Genomic DNA, 21,879 nt, shown 5'->3' on the forward strand with positions numbered 1-21,879 from the left:
AGCTTTGAGAAGAAGATAAACCCAAGGGAATATGCTTCAGGCAGATTAGGGTAGCAAATACGAGATGAGTAACAGAATTTGATAGGGATAGCAATGAATACAATGAATAATGGAATTCACAGTCCTAGGGGATAAGCAAGACTGGGAAATGTCTAACAGCGTATAACTATTAACATTAGAATTTAAAGTAATAGGGTACATTGTAAAATTCCAAGTCCTGATGATAACAATGACCAAGGGCTGTCCAGAGGGGTGTCCATCATTGATGGGGTGTTTTACAATATTGGATGTATAAATTAGGGGGAATGGAATAATTACATCAGTGTTGTATGTAATTATTTTAGTGTGAGTATATAATACTGTATTCAGCTGGGAAACCAGAGAGTCACTGACCTCTCCCCTGATCTGAGCCATATTTAAGAGGGTAACTGGGCCCCAAGTGAAAGCCAGATTTGGAGCAATCTCTGGCCTCTCCCACACGTGTGTAAAAGAGCTCTGAACAAAGATTGATTGTGCTTCGAAACATGGAGCTCAAGACTCCTCTTTGACATCTCTCTCCAACACCCACTTTCTGTGATTCATGCACAAAGATGTGATAAAAGTTCACACTTTAGAAACAATGTCCCGTGTTCATCTTTCACATTGCAGTGAATTAACAAAATGTGCATTATAGCACAACGACCTTTACTTCAAATAATTACTTTATTATAGTTACTAAGATGAGTAACTAATGTTATCTATATCAATCTTAAAATAAATAGATCTAGAATCAAATTAGAGTTGGCTTTATTGTCACATGTACTCAAATGAGTTCAGTGAAAAGTTTACAAGTCACCAGTTATGGTACCATCTTAGGTACATGTAGCTTGGTATAGATTCTTGAGTACAAATTCTTAGGGAAAGAAGAATTAGGAACATAAAGAAATGGAAGTCCAGAATTATGTATCATAGGAATAAATTAGAAAAATAAAGAAATATAAGTTCAGAATAACAGTCCTTCCAACCCCATCCATACTGACACCTAGACTCCAGACCATGCCTGGCTTCACCTCAAGACTGGAGGTCCATGCTTGGGCCATGCCAAGCTTCCAAGAGATTGCCATTAACACAGTTACAAATACATTATCAGAACAAAACATATTCAATAAAGATGCAATGCTTGATTAATGTACATAGTCAGTTATATAGAAATATAGAAGCTTAATCCTATAATCTCCTCAGCATATACCTGAAAACACACAAACACTTTTCAGAGAAAGGGAACAAAACGTATTTCTCTGCTTTCTCAAAATCCAAACACTTCAGCCAATGAGAAATGAGAGGCAGCAGCCTCAGATTGGTCAGAGAAAACTTCCCTCCATCCCAATTGGTTCTTAACAGCATTCCCTCCAAATGAACCAAAAAAACAAGAACATCTCCAACCCATTATGGTTCAAGACAGCCCCAGCAGGATCGATAGCAAAGCAAGTAAAAATGATAGACTGCGGATGCTGGAAGTCAGAAACAAAAACTGAAGTTGCTGGAAAAACAGCAGGTCTGGCATTATCTGTAGAGAGAAATCAGAGTTAACTTTTCAGGTCCAATGACCCTTCCTCAGAACATTTGAGAGCTCTGTTCAAAAGTCTGATAAGAGCAGGAAGGAGGCTATTCTTGAATTTGTTTGTACGTGTATTCAAACGTTTATGTCTTTTGCCCTCATTTATCCAATTACCATTTGAATTGGATTCCATCACATTATGTGGCAGTGCATTCCAGATCACAACTTATTGTGCAGACAAATGTTTCCTCATGTCATGGCTAGCATCAATTACGTAAAATCTGTCTCCTCTCTGCTCATCAAATCATTTTTTCTTTCCTTACTTTACCCAAATCATGTCAACACCATAATGAAATCAGCTTTTGACCTTCTGTACTGTAACAGGAATAAATCCTGCATCTCCAGTCTCTGTGCATAAATGGAATTCCCCATTCTTGGTACAAGTTCCATTCTTGAAATCTCTTGTGCACCCTTTCCAAGACTTTCTCATGTTCCCTAAAGTATTACACTGAGAATTAAACATAATAAACTAACTGAGGTCTAACTGAAGTTATACGAGATTTTGCATAACTTCTGTGCTTTTATGTTCCATTCCTTTATTAATACAGCAAAGCTTGGTATCACTTGAAACTTTGAAATTACGTCCTGCATGCCCAAGCATAGATCTCCAGTACATTATCAAAAAGAGGTTTGTTTTAATTGTCACTGGGTCAAAATCCTGGAATTCCCTCCCTCTGGGCATTGTGGGTCACAGCAGTGATTCAAGACGACAGTTCACTCCCATCTTCTCAATGGCAACAAACACTAGCCCGGCCAACACAATCCTACTAATGAATAAAACAGAGATACTTGGGGAATATCACTCTACACTACCCTCTGCTCTGAAAAGCAAGAGTTTACCACTTGTGTCCCTTAGCCAGTACCTTACCCATGCTGCTACTCATGTATTCACTGGGTTGTTTCCTTTTCTAATTAATCTCAGAGCAATGTAAAGAAATTTCTAAATCCAAATAGGGTATTTATGAGCTTTAATTTGACTTAGAACTTGAAGAAGTTTCAACACTTTGGATGGGTAGGTGAATAGGTAGGGTTTGGAGGGATATGGGCCGGGTGCTGGCAGGTGGGACTAGATTGGGTTGGGATATCTGGTCGGCATGGACAGGATGGACCAAAGGGCCTGTTTCCATGTTGTACATCTCTATGACTCTATGACATGTTCTTTATAGTCTTTTTATTTTGGATTCTGTGTCTGAACCAGTCACTTGACTCTAGCTCCACTCACTTGCTGAGGCCAAACTCAATTTATAATGTCAATCAGAGAAACATAATCAATTTAATCAATTATCATTAAACACAATTCATTTCCTCTTTTAACTAAAGACCTTAGTGTTTAATGTGCCTGTTTTTTTTAACTATGTACAGAAATATTAAAACAGTCTAAATACAATCTTTGAGAAATGAATTCTTTGACATTTATAACCAGAGCTATCCATGTGTGTTCAGCTCCTAGTTTGCTCCTCATCAAACATTAGTACAGAGCAATGGCTCGATCTTTTTCCTATATTAACTTGTAGGATGTGAGCATCACTGGCTGGGCCTGTACTTATTACCACTTCTTACTGCCTAGAGGGCAGCTAGGGGTCAGTCACATCTCTGTGGGACTGGAGTGACATATACGCTAGACTAGGAAAGGAGACAAAAACCCTGCAGATGCTGGAATCTAAAGTAGACAGGCAGAGGGCTGGAAGAACACAGCAAGGCAGGCAGCATCAGGAGGTGGAGAAGTCGACATTTCGGGTGTTACCGTCCTTTAGGAAAGGATGGCAGATTTCCCAAAAGTGCATTAATGAAACAGAAGGGTTATTTTTCCCTCAACGATGGCCATCATTAGACTCCTAATTCCAGGTTTTTAATTAAACCCAAATTCCACGACAGTGGGATTTGAACCCAGGTCCCTAGAACATTACCTGGGTGCCTGGATTAATAGCCCAGCAATGATATCAGAATGGCATCACTTTCCCCTTTGGATGTGATGGAGAGTACTATTCTAGACTACAAGCGATGTAAATCATTCTCTATTTTCATATGTTCATCTAAGTAAAGCTTATTGTATTCTGATAAGATATTCTCTATGTGTGTGTCCTACTAGGCACCATCAATTTGTTATTCTTAGTGAAAGTTTATCTTAGTAGAAACACTGAAAGCACATTCACCAATGTACACTCAAAATGTTTAATTGCTGGTGGATTTTAGGATATAAATGTACTAATCCCCTTCTATCCAGTACACATATCTTAAAACTTTATCTGTTTTGAAATCTTTCTTGTTGCTGAGTATTTGCAGATTCATGCCTGGTACCAGATTTGTCTGACTTAGAGTCATAGAGTCATAGAGATGTACAGCATGGAAACAGACCCTTCAGTCCAACCCGTCCATGTCAACCAGATATCCCAACCCAATCTAGTCCCACCTGCCAGCACACAGCCCATATCTCTCCAACCCCTTCCTATTCATATACCCATCCAAATGCTGCTTAAATGTTGCAATTGTACCAGCCTCCACCACATCCTCTGGCAGCTCATTTCACACACGTACCACCCTCTGCGTGAAAAAGTTGTCCCTCAGGTCTCTTTTATATCTTTCCCCTCTCCCCCTAAACCTACACCCTCTAGTTCTGGACTCCCCGACCCCAGGGAAAAGACATTATCTATTTACTCTATCCATGCCCCTCATAATTTTGTAAACCTCTATAAGGTCACCCCTCAGCCTCTGACACTCCAGAGAAAACAGATTCAGCTTGTTCAGCCTCTCCCTGTAGCTCAAATCCTGGCAACATCCTTGTAAATCTTTTCTGAACCCTTTCAAGTTTTACAACATCTTTCCGATAGGAAGGAGACCAGAATTGCACACAATATTCCAACAGTGGCCTAACCAATGTCCTGTACAGTTGCAGCATGACCTCCCAACTCCTGTACCTCATACTCTGACCAGTAAAGGAAAGCGTACCAAACGCCTCTTCACTATCCTATCTACCTGCTTTTGCAAACGTTTCTGAGGGCAGTTAAGACTTAGCCATATTGCTGTGGGTCTGGAGTCACATGTCAGCCAGGATGTTCAGCTTCCTTCTCTCAAGAGCATTCATGAACGAGATGGGTTTTCCTAACAATGATCATCACAATTTTTATTGAATTTAAAAATCCACCACCTGCCACGGCAGGATTCAAACCCAGGTCCTCAGAACATTACCTGGGTTAACACTCCTCCAATGATACCACTAGACCATCACCTCCCCCATAACAGAGCTGAAATAATAATTCTGATTAAATGGCACTAAGGTATTAAATGTTGATGTTCAGAATAGTTTAGATGTCCTCATACATGAAAAATGTTAAATTTGCATGCAAAAACATAAAGTAATTAGGAAGACAATTGGTCTGAGTGTCTAATTCAAACTCTAGAGTCTATATTAACAGCCATGAAATCCAAGAGTTTCCTCCCAGTCGGGGAACGTTTCAGCAACCAGGAACCTTTGGCCGTGGACCATCAGGTGACCATCCTCCAATGCGGACTTCAGGATACATAACAATGCAGAGTGGGCGAGCAGAGGCTGTTTGCCAAGTTTGGTACCCATGGAGATGGCTTCAACCGGGACCACGGATTCATGTCACACTACAGGTGACCCCATTGCATCACACACACACACACACACACACACACACACACACATATGCTACCCTCCACACTCACACCCACACACGTACCCTCTCACAGGTTTATACCCCATCACACTCACACATACACTTTACCAAGCTTGCACACATGCACCCACACACCTCTCAAATGCACTCACACTCACATGCAACAGTCACTCTGTCTCTCTGTCTCTCTATCTGTCTGTCTGTCTCTCTATCTCTCCTGCACACACACAGATACGTTTATGGGGTGAATTTGTACTTGCAGGATTATATTTGCAGATATGTTCTGTTTTGCTCAAAAATGCACAATCTGCAGGCAGTCAATCCATGTAATATTTTATAAATTCCACACTGGAAATAGAATCAGTCTGACTCAAGACTGGGATACAGACAGACTCTGACCTCACATCTTTAATGTATTGTCTGAGCTGAGATATCAGCTTTTCTTATAAACCTTGAGAATGTGACTTAAAAGAAGTTCTGGGATTTATATATTAAAGAACTGAAAGCTGCAATCCATTCTAAAAGATGAAAGACTTAACAATCCAGGTTTATTCAATGTATCATTTCAGTTGCATGACACTATTATCTTTTGCTAAAAATTCTGTGTCTTAAGGTCCTGCTTCACAGCTATCTGATGAAGGAGCAGTGTTCTGAAAGCTACTGCTTCCAAATAAACCTGCTGGACTATAAGCTGGTGTTGTATGATTTTTAACTTTGTCCATCCCAGACCAACACCAGCTCCTCCATATCATGAAAATGTAAGTTGTTGCGAACTTGTCCCCCACCTGGAGTGTGTGTTGGCCTCTCTAACTCTAAAAAGATGTACTTTCCTCTTAGTGAGGTTGCAATGAAGGTTCACTGCAGTGATACCTGAAACACAAGAGTTATCCTGAGAAGAACAATTGAGTAAAATGGGTCTATTCAGTCTGGAACTCAGAAAAATGATGGCTTATCTCCTCAAAGACCCTTAGAAGGCTTGACAGTGTCGATTCTGAGGTAAAAATAATGACTGCAGATGCTGGAAACCAGATTCTGGATCAGTGGTGCTGGAAGAGCACAGCAGTTCAGGCAGCATCCAAGGAGCAGTGAAATCGACGTTTCGGGCAAAAGCCCTTCATCAGGAATAAAGGCAGTGAGCCCGAAGTGTGGGGAGATAAGCTAGAGGAGGGTGGGGGTAGGGAGAAAGTAGCATAGAGTACAATAGGTGAGTGGGGGAGGGGATGAAGGTGATAGGTCAGGGAGGAGAGGGTGGAAGTGGACAGGTGAAAAAGGAGATAGGCAGGTAGGACAAGTCCGGATAAGTCATGGGGACAGTGCTGAGCTGGAAGTTTGGAGCTAGGGTGAGGTGGGGGAAGGGGAAATGAGGAAACTGTTGAAGTCCACATTGATGCCCTGGGGTTGAAGTGTTCCAAGGCGGAAGATGAGGTATTCTTCCTCCAGGCGTCGGGTGGTGAGGGAGCGGCGGTGAAGGAGGCCCAGGACCTCCATGTCCTCGGCAGAGTGGGAGGGGGAGTTGAAATGTTGGGCCACGGGACGGTGTGGGTGATTGTGCGGGTGTCCTGGAGATGTTCACGAAAGCGGTCTGCTAGGAGGCGCCCTGTCTCCCCAATGTAGAGGAGACCGCATCGGGAGCAACGGATACAATAAATGATATTGTTGGATGTGCATGTAAAACTTTGATGGATGTGGAAGGTTCCTTTAGGGTCTTGGATAGAGGTGAGGGTGGAGGTGTGGGCGCAGGTCTTGCAGTTCCTGCGGTGGCAGGGGAAGGTGCCAGGACGGGAGAGTGGGTTGTCGGGGGCGTGGACCTGACCAGGTAGTCACGGAGGGAACGGTCTTTGCAGAAGATGGAAAGGAGTGGGAAGGGAAATATATCCCTGGTGGTGGGGTCTTTTTGGAGGTGGCGGAAATGTCGGCGGATGATTTGATTTATGCAAAGGTTGGTAGGGTGGAAGGTGAAACGTTGATTTCGCTGCTCCTTGGGTGCTGCCTGAACTGCTGTGCTCTTCCAGCACCACTAATCCAGAGTGTAGATTCTGAGTTTATTTTTCTCTTGCCTGGAGTCCTGAATTAGGAATCACAGTTTGAAAATAAAGAATTGGCCATTTAAGAGAGAGCTGAGGAGAAACTACTAGACTGAAAGGCTTGTGAATCATTAGAATTATGTGTCATAGGAATCATCATTCATGTAATGTGAAAATAGTTAGATAATTGGACTGCAGGAGAATTGAGGAATATGGGAATCAGGTAGAAAGCTGGATTTGAGATCAAAGATCTGTTCCATTCATTGGAGCTTTGCAACTGTGTGTTTGTTTTTGTTAAGTTAAATATCCAGATATTCTCTTTTCTCTAATTCAGCATAACAAACGTGAACACACTCTGAAAGATTACCTTAACAAGTTGGTGTTCCTATGATTTCAGTTCCTAACCTGTGTGTAGTCAGAACAATGTTGTCTACCCCTGAGGTCTATCTTCTCAAAGTTTTCAACACCTCTAATTCATTTCCAAACCCAAAGCAATTTGGCAATAGTAATTTGGCATAATTCTGTTAAGCTAAAACTCCTGACTATGACATAAAAATATGTAGTATCAATGTTATCATTAAATAATAGTGTCCTAATTAATGAATGCCTTCATGATATAAAACAAGAAGACACGATTTTGCTCTCAATTTTCCCATTTCAGTAAACTATGTGCAATCTGTTTTGTCACAGACACTCATTGATTTGTCTCTGTAAACTGCAAACTATTGAATGTCATGTTTTTGGTTTGTGAATGAAGATGTATTTCTTGGTTCACTTTCATATCAATTAAATATAAATCCATAACATATATTACCAACTCACTTTGTGATATTTGTGTGTTCTGACTTTTTAATCTCATTCATGACTAAAGCCACCATTTGTCAATGTTTCAATATAATCCCAAGAGCTGGGAAGACACCAGATGGCATCATTATTACAACTGTGTAGAGTCAATATGGGCTGTAACAAGTGAAATCACAATGTGGGTGTAGTGAACTGGTTAATAAAATGTGTTAAAACATCTTCTAAGGCATGTCTGTCTGTTTCTTTAATTGAAAATAGTTTCTACGAGCTGGCTGCTTCCCTTCACTAAAATTGCTGTTAATTTGCTATAAATAAACCTTTGATAGAAGAAGGAATTTTGCTAAAGGATCAAGTTGGCGATTGAGAATCCTCAAATCAGTTTACAACTGTTAGTTTCTTTTATTGAAGAGAATCAAGGTCAGTTTTGTTGGATATTGAACTTGCAGTTTTTCCTTTCGGTTGTCAGGTTGGTTATTCATCTTACGTCAAACCAATGTACCATCTGAGTGATTAGGGTCATGTGAAATGAGTATGTGTGGCAAATGTATGGAGAAAAGAACAAGTTAAATTTCAGAATAATGACCCTTTACCAGAATTAGTTCTCAATTTAAGTCCACAGCATTTAATTAAGGGTTCCAATTCAAAATATGCTTCATGCTTCATCTTTCTCATCACTCCTCATGGGAAAATTCTCACACTGTAGTTGAATCCCAAAGGTCGTCTCATGATCAATCTTCCTATTGGACACTAACTAATGAATATCAGTGGGCACTGTAAGAGTTTTTTTGCAGCTAAACTGTGCCCAATCCCATATCTCATCATGCACATTTTCCAATTGGATTACTGAATCTTCATCAGAGAATTTTCTCCCCTCCTCACCAACTTGCAATTATATCATGCATTTAACACGGTAAAACATATCAAGGTACACTATCATGAAACAAAATTCAACACAAAGCCATGTAAGGAAATATTAGGACAGCTGGCCAAAAATATAAAATCGACAAGGTAAGTTTTAAGGAGAACCTAAAAAGAGAAGAGCTAGAGAAGTGGAAGGGTTTAGGCAGTGAATTCCAGACAGGTGCAGACAGCTAAAGACACAGACATCACTGACTGAGCTGTTAAAATTGAGGAACTCAGGGAGTCAGAATTGGAAGTGCTCAGAGACCTTGAAGCATTGGAGAGCAGAAAGTTCCAGAAATTGGGAGAGATCAGGTGATGCAAGAATTTCAAAGCAAGGGTCAGAATTTTAAAAGCAACAAGGCTGAATTGTACACCAGCAGGCACAGGGTTGCTAAAAGCCAATACAGTATATCTGTGACCATCTTAGCTATGATCAACCAACTCAGCACAAACCAGAATCACCGTGAGCACCATATGAGCAGTTATTCTCTGAAGGTTTCATAAATATTGCTTTATAGCTACAACTGATCTGCTTTCATCCTGGTAGCTGTTCTTCCATAACCACTGAATATTCTTAAAGATAGAAAAGAGCAATTGCCACAATATAATAACTTTTCTTAATTATTTGCTGAGTTTGGGGAGGTACAATTGCTACAGCAGAGTGGGAATCTTATTGTTCTTTAAGAACAATTATCATAGAATCCCTACAGATTTGAGATAGGCTATTCAGCCCAATGAGTCTACACTCACTCACTGAAGAGCTTCTAACCCAGACTCATTCCCCCTACCCCATTACTATGCATTTCCGATGTCTTATCCACCTAATCTACACATCCGTAGACACAATGGGCAATTTCCCAGGACCAATCCACCCTAACTTACACACCTTTGGATTGTGGGAGGAAACCAGAGCACCCGGAAGCCTATGTAGACACAGGGAGAATGTACAAAATCTACACAGATAGTTACCCGAGGGTGGAATCAAACTCAGGTCCCTGGAGCTGTGAGGCAGCAATGCTAACCACTGAGCTCAACTAGCTTTTTGTTCCCAGTTATTTTTTACCCCCTAAATAATTCCACTTACCCACCCATATTTTACATACATGGGGAGGAATTTACTGTCTGATATTGTCAAAACTATAGTTAGTCAGTCATTTGGGGGCATATGCAAATCATTTATTAGAAAGTTTCAGTTGAATTTTGATTCTGCTTTTAAGTGAGGTATTTTTATTTTGTTTCTCTGCAGCTGCTTTGCTGAAGTTAAGACAACAGAGACACGAAAGATTCCAGTTTCACCTAAGTGGGCCAGACTCCTGTAGACTCATGCCTAAAAATGTTACATTATGTGTTTCTCTCCTTCTTGGTCTTCGTTCAGCTTCTGGCTTAACAGACTTGATCCTGATGTATACAATTGCACCATTGATGTGGAGAGTCTACAACAGACACCTCATGATGTTGGGGCAGTCCCACCAACGCTCCCTGTGCAAGATCCTATGAATCCACTGGGAAAACAGATGCACCAACTCCAGCATCCTTGACCAGGTCAACAGCCCCAGCATCAAGGCACTGACTTTCCACTTGATCGGCTGCGATAGGCTCAGCCTGTCATCCCCATGACCGACACGAGGCTCCCTGAGCAGGTGCTCTCCTCCTAGCTCCGAAACGGCAGGTGAGCCCCCAGGTGAAACAGAGGAAGTGCCTCAGGGATACCCTCAATGCCTCACTGGGGAGGTGCAACATTCCCACCGACACCTGGGAATCACTAGCCCCAGACCGTCCAAAGTGGAGGAGGGGGGGATTGGGAAAGGTGTCGAACACCTCAAGACTTGCCATCAGGAAAAGATGGAAATCAGGGGAAAACAGCCCAAAGACTGCACTGTCACACCAAAGCCTCACCCACCCCTTTCCCACACCTGCCCCAAGAGAGAGGCCTGCAGTAAGAGAGCTATGGTAAGTAGCTGCATTGGTCTGTACTGCCACTTATGGATTAATCCTGAGAGTGGAAGAGAGTCATTCTCACGTGTGAGGGACCGCTGATGATGAAGGGACCATAAAAATTAAAAAGAGTGCAGTGTTCCATGCTTAATACAAAAAAAAACTCTGCTTCAATTTTTTTTGTATATCAATGGCTTCCTGCTGGTGTATTTGTTTCTGGGTGGTGCAGGCACTGTTTATCCAGATGATTAATCTTGTTTTCTTTAACATAAATGAAGGGATGAGCAGCTTTAATAAATAAGCACAGGAAATGCTGGAATTATCTGGTACCTATACCATACAAACAATCAACTGAAAGAAACTTTATCATGAATCACAGACAATTAAATAGTGTGATAGACTGGTTCAGAATTTAAGCTGGTGAATAATGAGCATCCACTGTTCATTAGATTTCAATCATTTAATTTCTCTGACCTTTTCATTGAAGAGTCACAGAGTCCTACAACACTGAGACAGGCCCTTTGGCCCCAAACTGGTCCATGCTAACCAAAATGTCCACCTAGGCTAACACCATTTCCCTGCACTTGGCCCATACTGTTCTAAACTTTTCCTATCCAAGTATTTATCCAAATGCCTTTTAAATGAAGTTTCTGTAAGTTAGATATCCAAATGACACAGTGCTATATGAGTGGAGGGGGGGGGGGGGGGGGGGGGAGACATCCAGGTACAGAAGGAACAGGACCAGTAACTGTATATTTCCAATAATAATTGATTACGAATAACAAGAAGAGTCTGAATTACAGCTTGTGAGTTCCAATAATATTTTCAAGATGAAAGCAAGTGCAGAAAGGAAAACAAGGAGTTGGAAAGCAAGGTTAGATTAAAGGCAAGAGAAAGATGACAGAAAGGAAAAAATGCAATTTATGATTTCCTTTTAAAACTTTAACAATTAATATCTGAGGAATTAGACTACATATTTGTAAAAGCTGTTCTTGTTGTTTGTTATTTAGCAGGAACTAAGGCTTATGCATCACTGAAAAGGATGTTCACATGTAAATGGGAAATCTCTAACTTCGTGCAACTATTTTGGGGCAGCATGTTGGCTCAGGGGTTAGCACTGTTACCTCATGTGCTAGGGACCTGGGTTCAATTCCATCCTCAGGCAACTGTCTGTGCGGAGTTTGCACATTCTCCCTGTGTCCATGTGCATTTCCTCTGGGTGCTCCAGTTTCCTCCTACAGTCCAAAGATGTGCAGGTTAGGGTGGGTTGGCCATGCTAAATTGTTCCATAGTGTTCAGGGATGTGCAGGCTAGGTGGGTTAGTGATGGGAAATGCAGGGTTACAGGGATTGGGTGGGATGCTCTTCAGGAGGTCAGTTTGAGCTGAATGGCCTGCTTCCACTCTACAGGAATTCTATGAATGAATTTTAATACGCACCACAATGGAAGCATAGGGTTCGCACTCCATTTGCTACATTGAAATGAGAAACCAAACAGCAAGATGCAATTTGTACCCTGTTCTGAAAGGAACTAATTCTAGATTTTTGTGTCAACTGTATATCTTCTGCCTAAATAGCAATTAGCACAATCAATGTCACCACTCGTCATAGAGTAAATTAAAGGAAACTAAAGAGTAAATTATGTATTTCCAATGCTGTTGCATTTGTTATAACAAATATATTCCATGCTGGCAATTCAACTAGTTCTGAATGTTAAATATATGGAATACAATACACTCAAAACCAATCATTCATTTGCTTTTCTCCAATTATTTTGTCCATGTTTGGACTGTAAATGCATCAATATATATTAATCTGCAATAATGCATAGTACACTATACTTCATTTTAACACAGTGGGAATTCATGCAATAGGTAAAAATGAGAATGGGCAGAAAGTTTGGTGTGGACAAAGATAACGACAGAAAACAATAGAAGAAATTAGGAAAATTGTTAGTCAAAACTGGAGAAAGGTGGAAAGTAGCATTTTAAAAAATCAATAAGCAAATAATGCTGTGTTCCAAACACTTTAGCACATGAGTTAAGCCATTAATAATGATTGTTAGCTGGTAATAAATTGCTTCTCTCAGGCTGTCAATGATCTATGTTTACCTCCAAGAAAGTGCCATTTAGCAGTATTAAATCTGCCTGCTCTTTTTTTTCCTGGGCATGTCTTACCCTCATCCCAAGGTGCCAGATGAGCTGCCTGTTATTCCTTACAGCTTGATCTGGATTGATCACACCCATTCTCCCTCAACAACATTTTAACCTATCTCCTTCATCCAGTCACAAACATTTGAATTACAAGAATCTTCTTTGACCTGTCAGAACAACAGAAATAGTGCTGAAAATGGAAGGAACTTTTTGGCTAATTTGTAGCTGTTATGACACCCCAGTTAACACTCATCAGATTTCACACACTTATTGTCAACACCACTCACATAGCCCCAGGTTGTCTTTACAAATACACTGATCTCTACGGGACATCACCATGGCACTATAACATGCAACTAAATTCACACTTCCATGTCCCAGCTCCTTGAAACACATTTTCTTTAAGCACAGCCAAATTGGTCTCATTTCTGTGCAGGTATTATTCATTTCCACTCTTTGCCAGTTTTTCAAAACTGCATGGTGCTTCACAAGCACATTAAAGCTGAACAAAATGGAAAATGTTGGAAGTAAACAAGTCCATTAACATCTGCAAAGTGAGATATAGGTTGACGTGTCTTGTGGAGACTTTAAAAAAAAACCTCCAAACTCTGAATAGATCTCTATTTTATCTCTTTTCAAAAGCATTCAGTTGTGTTGTTCAAATCCAATATTTTCTATTTTTATTTCAGATTCCCAGTGTTTATGTATGTGCCTTTGTCACAAATATATTAATCATCCTTGTGATCAATAAGATACAAGTTAAACAAATCAATCAAATATTTACATTCCTCTATCTTGTTCAACCTCACATATGTGATTTGAATGAATAGTTCCAGCAAAATACCAATTAAACAAGTTTTTCTTATGTGTGTATTAAATACCTACTTTGTTCTTACTGTTTAATACCTGCTGATCTAATCCAATAAAGAGTTTTCCTCAGAGACAGTGAGTGATCCGATTAGTAGGTCCCTAAGGATCATCTCAATATTTCTCTTTTGATTGAAAATTAGATTTTGCTTTTCATCAGCCTCATTGTGAACCAGCATATCCTAAAACTCTTATCTTAATAAAATAATTGGTCAGTGTATGTGAGAAACATTTGTTAATGTGGATTATTGCATTTATTAAAAAAACAATTCCGGGCGGGTTGTTAATTTGATAGAGATTGTGGTATTATAGGATGTTATTAGATACAAAGTGTCCTCAGTTGTTTGGATATAAATATAGACATGCACCAGAAATATAGAACTCCCACTGAGGCGACATTACTGCAGCTTCACTACAGCAGGGAGTCTATTGCTGAAGGAGGTGGGTTTTTTTTAACTGAATAGATTAACTTGTTGTTGGCATGATTATGCGCAGAATTGGACTAATGATCATGCTTCTTTACGTGGCAACCTGTTAACTTAGACTTGGAGGAGCCGGTGTTGGACTGGGATGTACAAAATTAAAAATCACACAACACCAGGTTATAAGCCAACAGGTTTATTTGGAAGCACTAGCTTTCGGAGCGGTGTTCCTTCATCAGGTGTTAACTTAGGGGCTGCTTAGTGAAGTATAAACTCCTTCGTGCAAATATATCCAGGAATGGTGGCCAAACTTGAGCTGATTACTGTTGCTTTCCTGGGGGACTTATTTAAACATGGTCTTTCCTGCATTGCATGTCAGAAGACTATAAACACTAACAGTACTGTTCAAATCTACTTCCCAATTACTACAGGCTAAAGGTTCTCATTAGAACTTGATGTTTAGACAACATGTAATGATTGTTACAGAATGTTACCATAGAATAGATACAAAAAAGCAGAGAATTAGTAAAGAGTTAATAGCTTAGTATTCATGATATTTGCATTCGTAGGCATTCTATGATGGGATAGATTTTTTCCCCGTTTTTATCCAAATGCACAAATTCGAGACAAGTTGTCAATGGTACAAGGGATGTAGCGCAAATTTAAGTAAGTCGTTTATATTACGCGGGGTGAGAGTTCCCCTGGAATTCCCTGTGTTCCTGAAGAATTGTTAAAGTACACGGTCATTTCACAATCCAGCTCGGGGCGTCAGGTCCACCCCTTTAACTCAAATCGGCCTATTTTCCATGTTGGCTATCACAGTCCCAAAGGTTACATCACTTGACTTTAAATTAGAGCAACAACTGATTATAATTATAAAACGCTACCGCGTTGTTTTGGAAATAATCATAGGGCACACGAAAATAAAGATTCAAAAAAACTGTTCAACTACTGCATTCCATGCGAGGAAGATAAAAGGTATTGTTTGAGACATCTGGAACATGGAAGGAAACTACCCAATATTACAAAATGTCCTTGTATTAATGACGAATAATAACGAAGTTTAAGTGAATCAATAACAATTTTAATCCATTGTCACTACGATGTGCAAGGTCGGTTAACTCGCAACTATTTCAGTTTAAGCAAAGATCAAAGATAACGTGATAACTAGCTGGCAATTAGATCTGGTTAACAGACAGCACATCTTCTTCCGATTATGTTCTCAATTAATTTCATTTAGTGACATATCTTCTCATCTTCAGACTCATACGGAACACAGGGGGCAACTTCTGTTTCAGCCGAATGAGAGAACAAATATCACGATGGAAAGTTCCCGCTGAACCGAACGGAAATGGCCAAATATCTGCAAATCAATCACAATAGCAGCTGTCACATTTTTATTGGACTATGGCACTCTTTAGCAGCAAACAGGTCTGTCCCAGTCAGAGACACTGGTTAATATAGAAGAGTACATTAATCAAACAATAAGCTAAAACAAGTGAAAAGGCTGGAAACCTGAGATAAAAATCAAAAGGGAAGAATCTAGAGAACAAATCTGTTGAAAATATCGAATTGCATCACCGATCCCGACTGACTTAAACAGACATGAGTAAGGAAAAACATAAAAGCATTTTAAAAAACTCCTCGACTTCTCCTATACATTTCCTTGCACTTTCTTCAAAATCCAATCCAACTTTTTCTCAAAGTTGCTAGGAGAATCTCTCCAATTATTTCACAATATGGAGACTACACTGTTGTTTGTAAAATAATTTTTATTGTATTGTTGCCCTCTTCCACGTTTTGTTTGTTTTTCTCCTGATCTCTTATTACTGATGAATTAGCCACTTGACATCAAAATTCAGAGGAGTTTCTGCTGTGATTAATCCTGAACAAATGCTCACTCGATTCTAGAATTTTCTGCAGGTATTGCCCCGCAAGAGCTGGCACGCAGTTTCTCCTTCTTTATAACCAAGGTTTGCCCCCGATGCTTTAGTTTTTTATTATTTATATAATCAGCCCATCAAAGCTCATGATGACTGGAAATAATTGTAGGATCTGTCTCGGTCGCTCTGGGACAGCAAGCATTTAAGTACAGGGAGTGGGACAGTGAAATCCAGAGACAAAAAAAGACATTTTTTTAAATAGTACAGAAAAATAGCGCCATACATTGCAAAAAGATTTAATTCTGGGATTTAATGGATCATTGTATAGTGTGCTTCAAATGTCTCAATAACTGTCACTGATTAATCAACATATTGATATAAAATAGCAAGTTCCTATAAATGAAGACAATTAAATAAGTTCCTGCACAGATAGACAGATGGATAGTTAATGATTTCGATGTTTAATATTCAAATCGTGCAAATATTATATTTGTGTCTGGTTTGAACTCATACAGGTTACAATAGCCATTTGCAACTTCAAATGACAAACTTTCAATATTCTTGCTGGTTACTCAGATCAGTGATATATCAAACAGTTACCGTATCTTCCAACAACAGGCAAGAATTCCGCGTTATGGAATAGATTAGGAAGATTAATAAATTCTCTCTTTTCCTCCAATTCTCAGCGGAAAAATTTAACCATATGGAAGGCGAGAATTAGAATTTCATCACATTAGCGCAAAATGTAATGAAAAGAGTCGAACACCTGGGGCCAACTCTGAAAGACACAATTAAAAGGGTTTTAATGAAAGCGGGGGGAACAAATACACTGGTACCTCTGATACAGATTGATTTGCTGTAAGGTGTAGTAGGATATTGGTTGCGACTGATGTCACAAGAAGGGAAACCAGTTACTAAACTTTCAGTTCCATCAAGGAATATGAAAGTCAAACAGAATAAACCCGAAATGTGAAATGGTTTTGCACTGCTTCTGTTCACACGGGAGGGAGGGTGGGGTGCGACATAAATACACATCGACATGTATCCTCCTCCGGTTTTATACTGGCCGCCTCTGCCTTCCCTGGGCTGAGAGAGGGGGAGCAGAGAGCTGGAGCATTAAGTGCGTTCAAGTCGCCACACATGTCAGCAAAGGGCGTTTGTTCGATTTCTAACGGGAGCTAAAATAAAAGCCCTGGAAAACATATGCGTTAAGTTGTGTGTACAGATGGCTGGAGGAATAATAGAGCAGGCGCCACGTCTCTGAGCAAGAGCTGTGTTTTCTTATCTGTAGAAAGTGGATGTATATATTCAGTGATACACGGCTGGGGAGCCCTGCAGTTAGGGAGAGAGGGTGGGTTGTTGGGGGTGGGTGGGGGATCTGGCCGGCTGGAATTGTTTGTTACCGTTTTAATCCTATTAATTAAAACGTTAACCTGATTGGTGGACGCACGGTCCCAATAGGCAACCCTTCATAATAACCTGCTCTGATATAATGATGTAAAAAACATTCCCGTCTGCTGATCGGCACGGAAATATCTTGAAGGTGAATCCAACCAGATAAACGCGAACGGGGGTGTTCACCATCATCAGGACAGAGCAAGGGGGTTCACACACACACACAAAAACAGAGAGAGAGAGAGAGAGAGAGGGAGAGCAGGCATCACCATCCAGCGGCGAAAATCAAAGTGAGGGACAAGTTGAGAAATTACCAAATAGTTTATGCCACAACGACGAGAAGGAAGAGGAGGAGGAGGGAATCGCGAGAATGGAAAGGAGCAGCGTCCACCTGAATGGACCGCACCAGGAGCAGGAGCTGTTACACCCGGCTCTCAGCGCTCCGGCCAAAAGGCTGGACAGCACCTTCCGTCCGGCGGCGGCGGCAGCGGCGGCCGCTCTCGAACTCTCGCTGGCCGAGCCCCGCTCGCCGCTGGGCTGCTTCGAGGGGGCCGCCGGCGAGCCGGACGGAGTGGCCCAGCAGGCGGGAGCAGAAGGGAAGCAGCACCGGGAGGGCAGCGGCGGGGACCAGAGCTTGGATGATGACAGCGACGAGCGCTGTGAGTTAATGCTGGTCCGGCAGGGAGCTGCGGACAGAGCGGTCTCTCTCAGCACCAGCGCCCGGGCGGAGGGTCACTCCAGCAGCAAGAAGAACAAGGAGCAGCGGGCCCTCCGGCTCAGCATCAACGCCCGGGAGAGGAGGAGAATGCACGACCTCAACGATGCCCTGGACGAGCTGAGGTCCGTCATCCCTTACGCCCACAGTCCGTCGGTCAGGAAACTCTCCAAAATCGCCACGCTGCTGCTCGCCAAGAACTACATCCTGATGCAAGCCCAGGCTCTGGATGAGATGCGGAGGCTGGTAGCCTACCTCAACCAGGGGCAAAGCCTCCCCACTGCCCTGCCCTCAGCCGCCGCCTCCCTCACCCCCAGCCTGGGAGCCTACGACCCAACAGCGGCGGGAGGCTACCCGTTCCCCGCCGGAGGCTTGGCGGCGGCGGCGGCAGCGGCGGCGGCGGCGGCCGGAGCGAACTGTCCGGACAAGTGTACCGCCAGCAACAGCGGCTCCCTCTACAACAATGTCACATCCAGTCTCTGCAAACAGTGTAGCGACAAGCCTTAAGCCAACCGACACACACACAGACACAATAATAATAATAACCCACCCAGGGCAAGTGACAAAACAACATCGACAAACAAAATCAAAATCTGAACACGACCCCAGGAATGGACTTTGTTGTGTTTATTTTTTGTTTGGAAGTTGTGTCTAAGAACTGATGGTTTGTGCGTAACTATCGTTGGAAAAGTTTTTTTTCCCTGGGCCAGGAACCGGGGGAGACGATCAACAAAAGAAAGTTTATTTTTTGTTTTCTTTTTGGAGAAATGTATCTTTCTGTTTTTGAGCAGCTGTCCAGCCCCGGCGATATTTGTGATCTCAGAGATTCCATCAGTGTCACTAGCTACTATGGATTATTCATATTAGTTTCATCTGATGCTTTTTTAAAAACAAAAACTCTTGTCTTCTGTGATTGCGACTGCGTTACAGACTGCGTCCGTTAACCTCTCTCTAAAGTGTCCTCCAGAGGTAAAGATCAAGCTACAAATGGCCATAAACTTGTTCCCTTTTTTTGTGTGTGTTTTCTAGACACGATCATCAGAATGCAAAGGGTAGAGGAGAGCCGGAAATCGGTTATTGTGACAATGCAATTAGATGTCAATTTGTTCCTTCAGAGTTGGGCTTTATAGGAGAAGGAGTTTATGAAACTGTTTAACATGACGCGGTTTTCTTTGTGTTTCAGGTTACTGTACAGATTAAGATGTGTTCAAATATTTTTGTTACGTTTCTTATGACAAAAAAAACGCTATTTACCCAAAGTGAGTTTTTAGTTTGCATGGCGGCAGCATCTGTCCATCTGCAATATATAAATATATAAATCTCATATAAAGTATGTATAAAAGGGACTTGCCATGTTTTTACTGATGTGGTGTGTTTGATTTGCAGTTTGTGTGAACTCTGCTGATAAGTTGGTAGCACTGCCTCTTTAAAGGGTCTGTTGGCAGCTGATGATGTATGAAGGTGATTATGTACCAGCCTGCCCCAGATTATAATATATAACCATTTCTATGTGTCATCCGTGTTGGAAAACAAATTTATTAAACATATTTTGAACAAACGGCACCTAGTCATTTTTTTTTGTCCCATAACTAATTTAAGAAGGTAACAGAACTGACACAAGTCACGTGAAAGGTTTTTAAAGTCTTTCTGATTGAAACGGTGACTGGAAGGGGTAAGTCAGGACAGAATGGTCATCACTAGTACAAAACCAAGACATACTTAAAGATTATCGAGGGCAGGCTATCCCTTTAAATCTCTCACTTCTAACAAAAAAAGAAACATCTTGAAAAGGGAAATATTGGATGGCGTGGCTGAACCAAATTTCGAATAACGGCATATGGCGTGGTATTGAATTGTACTCTGCCTCTCGATGGAAATTTGCATAATTCCCATTTTCCCAGCTATTTATAAATGCTTAGAACTAGTTACGTTAGAAATGTAACAACCCTTTAAACTGCCCTGGCGCCACACAAAGACTGGAGAATATGCTTCAGATAGTAGTGTCGGCTTGACTAGCTTTTAAATGGTACTTCGAAATACTGTTTGAACATTCAGCGTAGCAGTGTGTGTGCTCAGTCCCCGGCTGTATGCCTGAGACAGCACTTAACGTGGTGGGACTGGAATGATTTTTTTTTGTTTGTTTGCTCCGCTTACTGTCAAAAGATTAATCAGAAGCTGTAAGTTTTCAGGAAACATAGCTCCACCACACAACAATGCCACGGCAGCCGACACAGAAGGGTTCACTAGCCCAAGGCCAAATGAAATGTCTCTCAGCATTTAGATTACAAAGCCTCGGTACACCTAATTATGATTATTAAAACAATTTCCATGACGATGTCTAATATTATGTTAATTTGAAAACAACTGTGTATGAAAACTGTCGACTATAATACCTAAATTCATTTAATGAAACACATCGTTAAGGCAATTAAACCTCCTGGATGTGATTAAGGAACATAATTGCTACACTGTTCACTGCTATAATTGGGTGTCTTTAATCAAGGGGTATACTGAGGAGCAACATTGTATTGTCTTCACTCTGCCGTCCATCACTCTGAATTAGTCCCAGCCACCAGACTTTTCTTTCGCATAATAACGTAATTGGATAATATTATAGTGAAATTTGCTACCCAGTATTTTATTGATGTACCCAACCCTGAATAATTGTCGTTTTGTTTTAGAAATTTCAGTTGAGTCAAAATGGATCAATCTTCGAAAGGGGATTCGTGTGTCTTTATTCGCTCCCTGGACAGTTTGGCTTCAACGATACATGAAGAACCGCATTACTGTATTACAATGGGTGGTGTCAAGTCCTCAAAACATTTCAAATCAATACAGATTGTGTAGGTCGACCATCAGTCGCGTGTGTTACAGGTTTGAACACAGCTGATTGGACTGTGGTAAGATCCTTGTGTTTGACCGCAGTCGTTACATGTAGATTCAGCCAATACCGTGGAGAATTGGCACAAGTAACGAGGGGGCAGTAATATACAGAACATTCTATTACACTGCAACAGAACTCATAGGTCAATCGATTATTTATCTCTTCAACTGTTAAAACTGCCAAGCTTAAAGTTTCAAGCACCAGATGCTTGGATAGAGCTAGATTTCAAACTGGAATAAAAAGAAAACAAGTTTTAGATAAATTTTGCGACCTTTCATAATCTGAAACTGACTTTCTCCTGAGCGTTAGGTCCGCAAGCGCTCGCTTCACTGCTTCATCAAGACAGCAACAATGAATGGGCTTCAAATGAGTGTTTAGGAGACACAACTGGGTTATCGGATCATTACACCAAAAAACGGCTGCATCTAAATGTGGCTTAGACAATATTTATTTTTCTACTGTTGTGCTTTATTACTTTTAACACTTTTTTTCTATTTAATTTAAGTCACGAAAATATTTAAGCCTGTTATTCCTTCGAGGATACGATAGAATTCCTGGCCGGAGAGGAACTGTAATCCTTTGCATGTCCCAGCGTGAGTGACATTGACTTTCATAATGTAATGACTTATGAAAGATATAATCATGTGTTAAATTGAATCC

General features: G+C 41.0%; 1 protein-coding gene across 1 annotated transcript; it reads left to right on the forward strand.

Annotated features, from left to right (window-relative positions):
* The first annotated feature begins 17,990 nt into the window (after positions 1 to 17,990).
* Positions 17,991 to 18,842, forward strand: bhlhe22 (basic helix-loop-helix family, member e22). The gene has a single exon (XM_060823972.1). It carries the CDS (start codon positions 17,991 to 17,993, stop codon positions 18,840 to 18,842), a length of 852 nt encoding a protein of 283 aa, XP_060679955.1.
* Positions 18,843 to 21,879: the final 3,037 nt, after the last annotated feature.

Source organism: Hemiscyllium ocellatum, chromosome 4 (assembly GCF_020745735.1).
Source record: "Hemiscyllium ocellatum isolate sHemOce1 chromosome 4, sHemOce1.pat.X.cur, whole genome shotgun sequence".
In the NCBI taxonomy this organism is placed as follows: Eukaryota; Metazoa; Chordata; class Chondrichthyes; order Orectolobiformes; family Hemiscylliidae; genus Hemiscyllium; species Hemiscyllium ocellatum.